General features: G+C 35.7%; 1 protein-coding gene across 15 annotated transcripts in view; it reads left to right on the top strand.

Annotated features, from left to right (window-relative positions):
• Positions 1 to 12,077, top strand: part of ZNF280D (zinc finger protein 280D) — a 53,996-nt gene that overhangs the window by 32,001 nt on the left and 9,918 nt on the right. For 7 of the 15 annotated variants that reach the window (XM_074879900.1, XM_074879904.1, XM_074879899.1 and 4 more), the window contains 4 exons: positions 38 to 100; positions 710 to 828; positions 1,022 to 1,058; positions 11,929 to 12,018. In XM_074879900.1, coding sequence (XP_074736001.1) covers positions 38 to 100; positions 710 to 828; positions 1,022 to 1,058; positions 11,929 to 12,018 — 309 coding nt within the window. Of the gene's footprint in view, positions 1 to 37; positions 101 to 709; positions 829 to 1,021; positions 1,059 to 3,743; positions 3,842 to 5,903; positions 6,306 to 9,329; positions 9,376 to 11,928; positions 12,019 to 12,077 lie in introns of those variants that run through there. The other 8 variants (XM_074879906.1, XM_074879901.1, XR_012630337.1 and 5 more) reach the window with 7 other exon arrangements.

Here is a 12,077-nt window from a genome sequence, read left to right as displayed (position 1 = left end):
AAAACCAGTCTAAGTGGTAATGTTTTCTTGTATTTAGTTTTCACAGTGCTCGTCCAAGTAAAAGATTTTGGATCTATAAGAAGCATTCAGAAGAGCTACGGTAATCCAGCTTTTTTCAGTTACAGATCATTGTTTTTACTTTCTGATAGTGAACTGATTAGTTAAATGAGATTGGAGCCTCTTGAGTTTCTAGGCTTCCACAGTTTAGAAGGAGCCCGGAAATAAAAGCATTACCTCTTCCATTAGCAATGTTTGATTCAGTGACAAACATTTGTTATTTGTCCACATTTATTAACATCTTTCTTAACTCTGGGCAGTTTTTAAAAATATTATTATTTCTTTATTTTTTAATCATAATGTGCAAAAGGGGGGGGGGGGGGGGGGGCATGAGGAAAACAAACAAAAAAACCCAAAACAAAAAACCCAAACAAACAAACCCCACCAAACTAGAGAAACTCATGCTTTACAGATAAATTTATGTCTAAAGTGGTTTTCTTTGTACTGCGTCCAGCATGGAGATACCCTGGTCATTGATACAGATTTCCAGGTGCTAGCTGCAGTATAAAAAGTAAGAATATGTTTTTGTGAGTCATCTGAAGTTGCAGGAAATATTAATTATTTCTGTATAATCTGTCCAGTTGCTGAAAGTTAAGAAAACTTTTCACAGCCATGTTGTATTTATACTGCCTTTTTAATGTCTCTTCTCTAGAGGTGTGACTGTAGTGTGTCTTAACTGTGATTTCCTGACTGATGTTTCTGGCTTAGACAGCATGGCCACACATCTGAGTGAAAGCCACTCTCATACTTGTCAAGTTGTTATAGAGAAAGGTGAGTACAGATAATGTCTTTTTTATATAGTGTGTATATATATATAAATACTTGTGTGTGGATGTCTGTGTTATTGCAAACCTCTTTCTGGGTGCATTATCATTATTTCTGTGTACTTTGATTTGAAAGTGAGTACTTCTGTATTTCTAAGTTTTCAAATATTTTTAATTATGTTCTTTGTTTTTATTTTCAGTTTCTGTAGATATCCCAACTGCTGAACAAGTATCTGAGTAAGTTTTGTTTTACTGCTCAATGTTTCTATTAACTTAGTGACAGATGGCCAAAATTTGCACTTTGAACTTGGGTTTCTTTTGAAATTCATAGAATTTGAAATGTATGGATGAACGTAGACCCTTACTTCACTGGTGCTTTTTGCCCTTACCATGTCCACAACCACAAGAATAAGAGAGAAAATGATTACCTACTGCAGCTGAAATCAGAACCAGGTTTTTGTTCAGTTTGGCCAGAGAGGCATAAATAATTCCTGCAGTATTAGAACTTCTCAATCATGACTTCTAAGTCTAGACATAGTGAAACTGCTACTTCAACTTGCTTTTAATACTACTAAATGAGTGGTTTATGTTCTTTATGTAATATTAATATAAATTTTTTTAAGAGACCTTTACTGAAGTAGGACAAATTCATTCTTAATCTTTTATAAATATTTAGAAATTATTTTCAAAACAATATTATTTATATGGCAAAGGTATACTGTTTTGTATTAAATTTTCATTCTGACTTTCAAAGAAAAATTAATACTGGGATTTTGGCTTTCAGGTTTTTTTAAGGGTTTGAAAAAGAACCTGCAATATTGTGGCGATTGTGTTGCAGGGTTTGCTTGGGGGTTTTTTTAGCCTTAGAAGAATGAGATGTGCCAAACTATCTCTGATTATCCTGAAACAGTACCTGAGGCTTTACAGTGTAGCTTGTGAGCCTACTTATGCCTTAATTGAAGGTTCAGGGGTGTGCCAGTTGAATCAAACATTTGAGTTCTCTCTAAACCATTTCAGAACACAGGAATAAAAATGTCAGAGTGTAAAGAAAGGTATTTTAAAAGATGGAAGAAAATAGTTTAACACTCACGTAACAAGGTGTCATTGAGTCCTAGCCTATAGCAGGATTCTAAAAGGCATTAGATACTTATGTGTGATGAGAACTCTTCCAACAACACAAGAAGTTCTTAGGCCTCTAAGCATAAATCAGCCTTCACTGAGTTTTGGAAATATCCCCAATAGGTTATTTCATATCTATTAAGTATTTTCTTTCTTAGCTTCTATGAAGTGACCAGTAAGAGGGGGTATTGGAATAATCTGTCATCTCACCCAAACATAGAAATACTTTTCTTTGGCGAAGAGTATTAGTGGAGCAAAGTATATGCTATAAACTTCAAACTTCAACTAGTAACTGTTGAGCATGTGATACAGTTGAGTAAAACTGGTGGTCTGATAAGATGACTGATAGACATTATTAAAAGAATTTGAGATATTCTGGCAGGAATGAATAGAGGAAGGCAGTTAATTTGGGAAAGCATTCCAGAAAGCCATTTAAAAAATGAAATTTCTGATTTTGGAGCACAGAATATTGAAACTGAACAAAATACTGGAAAGAGTCAACTAGGAGAGTGAGCTGTATTCTCTTCATTAATCCAGGGTGATTTGTGTCCTTTAACAATTTAGATTTCAGTGAAACTCAAACAATGGAAAAAGTGTTGAGCTGTGATACCTGTGAAAACTTTAGCTTTTCTATTTGGAGCTAGCATTAGGTGTTGGGAATTAATACTTGCTGAACTATATGTAAGGAAAGGTTATAGATGTATTGAATGATGGAGAAAGAGGTACAGTTGTGACAGGCTGTTGTCAGTACTGCACAAGGACCTGGCTGTCTTGAATATATTACAGAGATGTTACATGAAAATATTTAAGAATGATGGATATACAAAGTATGTATTACTTAAAATCAGATGGGTGAGCACTGAAAAGATTTGAAGTGGAGTCAAGAATATGTGCAGGTTTGTTTCTGTGAGCTGTTAGATTAGGACAGATGCAGATAGCCATTAATTTTGAGAGCTCTGATGTTGGCATGAGATTGGTTACTGGTACTGCATGAGGTGACAATATGTGGTGGTGCTTTTTGAAACTGTCATGCTCACAGACTTCATTACTTTCAGTAAATCTTGTCCTAGTCCATATACTAATTCTCTGATACTTTGGACAAGAATATATTATTGCTAAACCTAAGAGCATGAGTATACCTGTGTAGCAGATTTTTTAATTCATTATTTGCAGTACAGAGTACACATAAAAATGTTCATCTTTTTGTGGGATGGTTCTTCATAGTACTCTGTGTTTTGCTTTGGAAGAGGAGGAACTTGCAGACAATATTCGTAACTTTTGCTGTGTAGTTTCTCAGTAATCTATGAATGTTTCTTTCCATTCTTTGACCTGTAATTCAAGTGAGGTATGACTTGTTTATGGGGCTCTTCAGAATCACTTCATCACTGGAAACAATGACTCACAATTACTATCTTGAACACTTTTGGATCTTCTCTTGCATCTCTTAGATGGTATCTTTTGGTATCTTTTATTATATATCACTGTCTGTAAGTGCTGTAAAACTCATCTTTATTGCTAATGACCAGACATGTTCCATGAGCTCCGCATAGTGTTGATGAGACTGTCTTTGGACCAGAATCCTGCCATTAGTAATACAGATAACCTAGCTGGAGATGTTCCAGCAGAAATTGCTTTTTAAATTGTTACTCTACATAAAGTCACCTTGTTTGTTTAGTGACCCACCTTGTGCAGAGGGAATAAGGCTTAATAACTATGCCAGTACTCTTCTAATGCTCAACTCTCTGCTTTGCGCAACAATTAACATATTTTTAAATGAACTGACAGCAGACATTTTTGTTGCAGGGGAGTTGAAAGTGAGCAGGTATCCTATACTGCCTTGGCTCACTGATACATCATTGTGGACCAGAAAATTGAACCCAGTCCAGCTTGGGATTATTTTGGTATGTAAGCGAACAAGGATCTGACCAGACCTTTTCCTTTTTCTTCATGCATTGAAGCTGTGGTATTCTCTTCTTGCATCTTTTAGGCAGCAGGTCTGGTCTTTTCTCCCAGTATTGTAGTCTGGCAAAGGCCCTCCTGTGATAATGTTCTCTGCTTTGCAGCATTGACTTGCAGCTTTTTGGGGGCTATATGCCTTTGAAGAGAGGCTTACCAGGAGTTTCACTTATGTGATGCAGTGTTTCTTTGCTGCTCATTTGCAGTGTTTCTTTGCTGCTCAAACCTATCGATATCATCCCAAGCTAGAGTAGTGTGTAAATTATGGTGTAAATGTGTTGACATCAAAGCCCATTTTGTTCTGAACTTGATCCTAGCTTCTGAAACTAAAGGGCTTTGTCATTCTCTTTGGGTGTTCACTAAAACATACAAGACCCGATCTATTGAATATTCAAATGAGTTGCATTTTTGTCTGCCAGTAACTTTACAGTGTACAGTGGCAAAATATGCTTTGGATGTCTTCTGTCGCATGTAACTGCAAAACCGAATCTTGGCCAAGGGAATTTATTAGCTGCTTTGCTCTGGTAGCTAAGCTTCTTTTTGCTCCTAAATACTGTAGGAGGAAAGCACGTGATGGAAGCAGATACGTTTATTGAGCCTTGATTCTGAGGGTGGAGCAGCTACAGTTCATTCACACCTTGTTCTTTTGGTATCATCTCTCATCTTCAAGGGTGCTCTACTCAAGCTGCTGAGACATCTGCTGCTTTTGATTTCACTGCTTCTGACTTCATCTTTAGTTCTAGATTATCTATGACAAGTTTATCCATCAACAGGTTGTCTGGATATACGATGAGCTTTCCTTTTGTCATGATGAACATCTAGTGTTCCTCCAAACTCAACCTCCTGCTTACAGTGGATATGTGTCTTGGTTGAATCTGATTTACTAGCTTCCAAGCAACCTAATAGATAGAGCTAATCTTACCCTGCGATCAGTCACTGTTATAACCTCCTAGTCATAAGAGATTATTTTTGATGAATGCAAGCTGTTTCTTGATTTGCAGCTCTTTCTTTTTCTGCATAATCAAACTCTCTAAGATTAATCCATTTGTACTGGTATTTTTGTCGTCTTCACTTTCAGTATTCAAACAGTAACAGTTTTGGTGATAGTGAGTTTCTGCAACCACTGTGGTATTCTAATAATGGCAAGGATCCTGTCATCCATTGTCTCTTATTTTGTGATTGAGCATCTGCACGCTTACTCAGTACTCTAAAGTCTCGTTCTTTTTGCTACTTTTTTTTTCTTCTGACAGAAGCCATGTTCCATCTTGAATGCTGCTGTTCAACTTCAACCATCAGTTACCTACTCCAGGTTTTTCTTGCAGGACTTATTTCTGTTTTGACACAGCAGCATTCAAACCAGCATAGTGGGTTTGTGTTTACATTGCGAACGTGCTGTTGCATTTCAGAGGAAGTTGAATCTGTGACGATTTCACTTTCATTCAGGTTTCCAGCAACAACAAAACTGGAATATGATTGCAGATTTTCATGGTTTTTGGAAATGTTCTCTTAAGAATTTCCCAGACATTACACTAGATTGACACTTCAATTTGAAGTTACATGAATTATACCTCTTTTGAATGCTCATTTGGAATATTATTATTTGGTTCTTTTACAGCTTTGCTACAGAAATTTTTTAAGTTTCAGGCGTGCAGTTAAAACACTTGTAAGCTACATACAGATTTGCCAGCTTTGTCTAAATAGTTGATGTAGAAACAACTGGCATCATGGCATCCTGTTTCCATTTGTGTGAGGATCTCAGAAAAGTTTCTTATGTGGAAAACTCATAACATATGAACCAGTACTAAACCATGCAGGTAAACCTGCCTGACTCAATATTAAATATCCCCGATGGTCCCAACAGCTACAACATAACATGAATATTGTAACATATTGGACCACATCTGCAATGACAGAGCATGCATATGCATGGTGTAACCAGTTTAGCTTATGGTCAAAGAATTAAGATTTCATTTGTATGTTAACCTGTCTCTTTTTTGTTATTTTTAGGACATTGAGTGTCACTGCATTATGGGTTCTTAAAAGGCGTGCAGTTGCAGAGCAACATTGCTTGATTAGCAAATTCTATATTACCTTTGTTTTGGAAGTTGTTCTGACAAGAAAATAAATGTTTGTTTCTGCTACTCTGCTAAGCATTTGTAACTGTGCAGCTTTGTGCGTAATAATACTTCTCTACTCATGATAAATAATAGTAAGTTGTTATATAGCTGTCTTAATTGCTAACCCCACTTTACAGGTGAGAAACAGGAGACAGTGTCAACTAACATGAACGTCACCATCTTTCCTTTCCCATTCAGTCGTTAACAGTGTAAAACACCATACTGTAGAGGCAGCATTTCTTCTCTCTATCTATTCACATATACCTTCCCAATAAATGCTCATGCAATCAGATATTTGGGGGACAATTGTGCTGAATGAATCATTAGCTCTACTTAGTTATATCTTATGAGGTGGGGAATCTCTGCTAAAAGCTGGAGTTCTTTTAAAAAAAAAAGGTGGAAAAAGCCTTTCTATTATTTTGATTGTAAAATAGATCTATATAGTGCTGGGTGTGGTTCAGTTGAGTGGCTGGAAGGTACCTTTAGCCACTTAAAAGTTGTTTTCTAGAAATGCTTGAAGTTACAGTCATCTTAGGAAAGGTTACTTTTGGTTGGGGGCGGACATAAAAAGGGATGTTCGGCAAAAGATTCCAGCTAAGTTTCAGTACTGCTTAGCCAAAGAAGTTGTGGGGGTAACTCTCTGGTTGTAAGAAAGCATGATAGATCACTGGGAAGACAGCTGCTCATGATTTGAGCTCTGTATGTGTGTGTAGAATATACATAATTTTATTATGTGAGAGCAGGGGAACCAATGAGACTGTGAATTTCAGAAATGAGAATGCTCCTACGCTTGGACTGTGCATTTTAGAGTCTACTTGTTTCACTGACTCCAAATCTCTTCTGTTAGTCATAGGTGACTCCTCATGTATCCAAGTTTCCGATCATCTGAATTTAGACTTTAAGGTGTCTAAATTCATGTTCGTACTTCCATGGCTTTTATTCTGAGTCTCTTTGGTTTTATGGCCAATCCATTCTATTGAGTATCTCAAGCTGAAATTTTGTGCTCAGCTGCTACGTTTTGGGGGCATTTGTTTTAAGGGTTTGTCAATTAAGGGGTGTTTTCTTGTGGTTAACTACAAGTTTATTTTTATGTAGAATAAAGAATCTTTGGAGAGTTCTAGAGAGGTTTCAAAATTGCTTGAAATTGTGGACCAGCAGGCTGTACTTATTGGAGATGGTCATGATCTTTGTTTTATTTTCATAATGTTCTTTCCAGAACCAGTGTAGCTCCATGGATGTAAGAAAGTACATTGCCTTTGCCTTTGTTGCTGTTTGAGAACTATGAGATTTAAGGTTTCTCATATCATGAGAGTGTTGGGAACATCACAAGGTGATAGTTTTCTATGGTTTAGGATCCATTTATGAAACTTCAGCTAATTACAAATTCGAAGGAACTACCTTCTAAAACCTATTCCTAAACAGAATTAAGGTTGAGAATGTACATCAGGAATCCAGGGTAAGCCATATTAAGAGAGATGTAGTTATCACAAAACATTATAAACCATGTTCACTTCCAAAACAGCATAAACTAGCCAGTTTGAATCTGTTTTATAAGCTATAAAGCATCACCACACAACAGACATCTATCCAAATTTCATCATGTAAAATAATGTTTATAATGTATGTAAAACAATCTACAGATATTGAATCCAATTATACCCATTTATTTTGGTGGCAAAACTTACACTTATTCAGACAAGAACAGTATGTTTTGTCCCTGGATATATGGTATCTGATTCATTTATCTAAATTGTTATGCTCTTTAAAGAGTGACTGTTTTTAGACAAATTACTATTTCCAATGTATTTGTTTAAGTTCTTGCATAAAAATCACTAAAGCATTGAAGCTGAGCTAAATGTTTGGTGTTACAACATCTTTTACTGGTGTTGCTACTCATGATTAAATACTTCAGAGTATTTCAAGTCCCTGGCCCAAAAAATGTGTTGTCATTTGATTTACCCCGATCATTTTTCCTAGTGTTAATTAGATGAGCATTGTTACAGTGTTATCATAGCAATGTTATTTTTTTTAAAAAATCCTTTTTTTGTAGTTATTTTTGCCATCTTTTATTGCAAATTAAGATGTAATAATTAAAATAGCTATAAACGGTTGTTTATACTACAGTCTAAGTTGTTGGTTAGCTGCTAGAACATGAGTGCTAGAAGTGTTTATGGTATGCTGAAAGTATGTGCTAAAACTCTTTAAAAGGTCTGGTATTAGCACTGCTTTCTTGCTTTAAATTAAGAAAATACATGTGGTAGATACCAATCTAATAGTAGTATATATTTTTCATAAAATTTATGTTGGTAAAGCTGTTCCTACTGTCAAGTATTTTGTACCTTGCAGACAACCATTAAGACTCGCTGAGGTAGTGAATCATTTAAATTATGATTAATAACGTTATTTCAGTGTAACAGAGGCAGCACCATACTTCAGCAGATTAAATTTGCCTTTAATGCAGCATCAACAAAGAAGATACAGACATAAGCAATTTTGAGGGTTTTGTTCAGCTTTTCTTTTTTTCATAGGAACCCTTCGAAAGGTTAGATTTTATATTAGAACTGATGACTTAACAAGGTTTTGTAGGAGACATACTTCTTGTTATCTCTGCAATAGCATTTTCTTAAATAAACACAGAAAATCAATTTTAGTGATGTTGTGATAAGCTGTTTAATTAATGTGGTTTTAAAAGCCAATAAATTTAAATAATTTATAGCTCATCTAATGTATGGACTGTGCCTGTGAATGTTTTTTGAGGGAAGTATCTCCTGAATAGTAGTTGGAGGTCAGCTACACTGCTTTACAGTTGTGCTAAAGTAAACTACAGCTATGCTCTCATATTTGGGTTATAGTAGATAATTAAAAGAAAAGTGAGCTTGTTTTGCAGAATGTTTTTGTTGGGTCATAATGTGGCTTTGGGCACTTAATCTAGCATTTCAGATTTTAAATACTTCAATCTTGGTTTAAAAGGACTTTATGGTGAGATTATTCCTCATGTAGAATTGCAGTAAGCAGTAGAATAAAAGTATTGCTAAACATCTTAAGACTGTTGCTCCCTGGTTTTCATAAGGGAAGATAACTGGAACAGGTTACATGAAACAAATTTATGTTACAATTTCTGTATACCCAAACATTTTAAAATTCTGAAATGCTCTTCTGGAACTCTGAAGTACGTTTAAGCTCAAAATAAGTATCAACGTTTAAAAATTTGTTTCAGATTACCAAGTTGCTTTCTTACTGTAAGTATCTTCATCCTTATCTCTATTTTAACCACACAGTATTTTAAAACATTGAATCTTAATTCATTATTCACTAGGTTAAAGACCGAAATCTCCATTAGAGAGAGAGAAGCTAAGTTGGAGGTAATGTCTTTTCTTTTCTCCACACAGTCTAACGATATCTCTGAACTTCATAACTAGCTTGAAGATCCAAGACAATTCTTTTTTAAATATACATATACTATTGGGTCATGGTGTTCAGAAGATATGCATAGTGCTTTCTGTGTTTTACTACAGAAAGATATGGCAGTGTTGGAGGGACACCTTTAGTATGTCTGCCACACCCAAAGATTTCCAGTTTGCAGTCAGTCTGTTCTGGTTGATTTGTATGCCAGGCTCCACTGAAGGAATGGTTTAGTTGCCTTATGTATCTTCATCTTAAGGGAACCTGGAAATTGAACTGAAATATAACCCGAGTACTGATGCTGAAGCATAACTTTTTGAGGTTTTTTTTTATTTGTACTTCTTCAAAGAGGAAAATCTTTGGAAATGCTTCTTCAGGCCTGAATTGTTCTCTTTTTTTCTGGGCATGTGTACAAATTTTCCCCTGCTTTCTGCCTATCAGGAAGCTAAATGATCTCACAGTGCATCATTTTTTTCCCAAAATAAAATCTCTGGATTCTGACTCTACAGAATTTTTGTCTGTAAGAAGTTGTCTTTCTGTTGCCCTTCAAAAAGGGCGATCTGTTACAGAAATCCCAGCTGGTAAGAGAGTGGGAGAAGTTCTCAGACCTAGCAAAGACTTTTTTCTTGTGACACTGCCTGCCTGCTTCCCAAATTGCAAAGGGTTTGGTGAGGTTTTTTTTAACGGAAGCAGTGATTTTGTAGAAATGCGGGAAGACTGTTCATTCAACAGTGTTAAGCAAGATTCTCAAATCTAGACAGTAGCACTTTTTCTTTGCATACCATTTTTCTTTCCATTACATTACCACTTCAGGTGTGTTTTCTCTTTTTTCTTTTTTTTTTTTCATCCCATATTGTGTTTCAGCATTATAGAAGATGTTGAATTTGCAGTTTGTGCTCCACAGAACTGTGTTCCATAATACTGGCTTTCATTTAAAAATAAAAAAAAAAAGCAGCATCCCCCCCAAACAAAATCAAAACAAACCAACGCACACACCCTAGCCCTTACGGTTGGAGAAGGTGGAGAATACAGACAGAACTGGCTACTTCGGTGTTAGCTGTCTGAGCTTACAGGAAATCTGAACCAAGATCTTTCAGAACAGTGAGCTGCTATTCAGTGGGGTCTGGGCCATGTGGAACCTCTCTTTGTTTTTTCTAAGTTGCCATGGAATGTCTGTTATTTTGTTGCAGCCGCTTTGGCTGTTTGTTGAAACGCACAGCAGGAGGTCAAAGGACAGACCCCTAGGGGGCTGAAGAACCCAAAATATAAATTGATGGATCACGTTGTTTATAAACATAGCATTTAAAATTCAGAGAGATAAGTCAAGGAATTGCCCTTTCCTGGTAGTTCCCAGGGGGGAATATGGTCAGCCAGGGCAGAAGAGGTTGGTGGATAGGGAAGGAGGCTCTGTAGTAGGAAGTAGAGTGCAGTAATTTTAAATCAGAAAGTGTTTCTTGGCATGGGTCAAATGTATAAGGGTTTTGTATGACAGAAATATAACAATGTGTGATAGAAGTATAGCAAAGGGGATTGTAGACAGTAGAATAAGCCTAACTTGACCATACAGATTTAAAATATTTGCTACATAATTTGGCCTCATTGAAACAAAATATACCACCTCTGTGGGGAAAAAAAACCATGCTAAAAGTATGAAACATTGTCTACACAGTTTTAACTATTTAAGAGGTTGTGGTACAAATAGTCTTTTAAAATGTCTGTCCTCTGTATACAGTGATGTTTTCCCTACTTTAAAACCAAAAATAACTTAGTTTTATTCAGTCAGAAAAAAGGTTTAATTTCTTAATTTTGTCACTTAAGCACTTACAATTTCCTAAATGAGAATAAGATTAGATGGGCAATATGCCCTGTAGCATAGGACATGCTTTTAGAAGACTAGTATGGCCGTTTCCAAATGGCAGTTTTCAGTCACTTCCTTTTCTACTGTTCTAAAAATGGGGGGGAAAATTGCCTTTGTTCATGTTGTTTAGAGTTAAAAAGTTACTTCATTTGGGTAAGTTTTAAGAGACTGGAAAGTTTCTTCGGTGACAAGCATTTTGTTAAGAATCTTCCTTACACTTAATGTAATAGCATGTGTAGGGCTAAAACCTTGTGTAGTGCTTAAAAAATACACTAACCTCAACTTTGTCTTCCTTGCTTTTCCTTTGGGGTTTTTGCCTTTTTTTTTTGCTAGCAAAACAGAAGTTTAGTTCAGAGTTTTTTCCCTTCCAAATAAAAAGCTGTCCAGACTTAGTTTGCATCCTGTTCAATAAGGCATAATTGAAATTATGTCTATGAAAAAGGCTCCAAAAACTACTTTTTTTAAGTTCTGCTTTGTTTATGGTTGGTTTTTTTAAACTTGGAAGACTATTTGCAAACATCTGTACTAAGATTGATGCTCAGTCTCTTCTACATAGCAGTTTTATGGGAATGTAGTGTGAAATTATTTCTACACTTTATATTGTAATAAATTGCTCATGAATGTAAAATAAAAGAAATATCATTAATTATTACAGAAAATTTCAAGACCTAGTTTATCTGAAGGAAAAACAGAAACACCAACTTTTGAAAGGTAAATACAATGATCAGCTGCATCTTGAAATCAGGTACATAAAATAACACATGCTGTGTTATTTCTCGGGTAATTGGGCAAAAGTATTTAACA

Source organism: Strix uralensis, chromosome 11 (genome assembly GCF_047716275.1).
Source record: "Strix uralensis isolate ZFMK-TIS-50842 chromosome 11, bStrUra1, whole genome shotgun sequence".
NCBI classification, from domain to species: Eukaryota; Metazoa; Chordata; class Aves; order Strigiformes; family Strigidae; genus Strix; species Strix uralensis.
The sequence above is the reverse complement of the archived record's forward strand: the minus strand, read 5'-3'. Positions and strand labels throughout refer to the sequence as shown.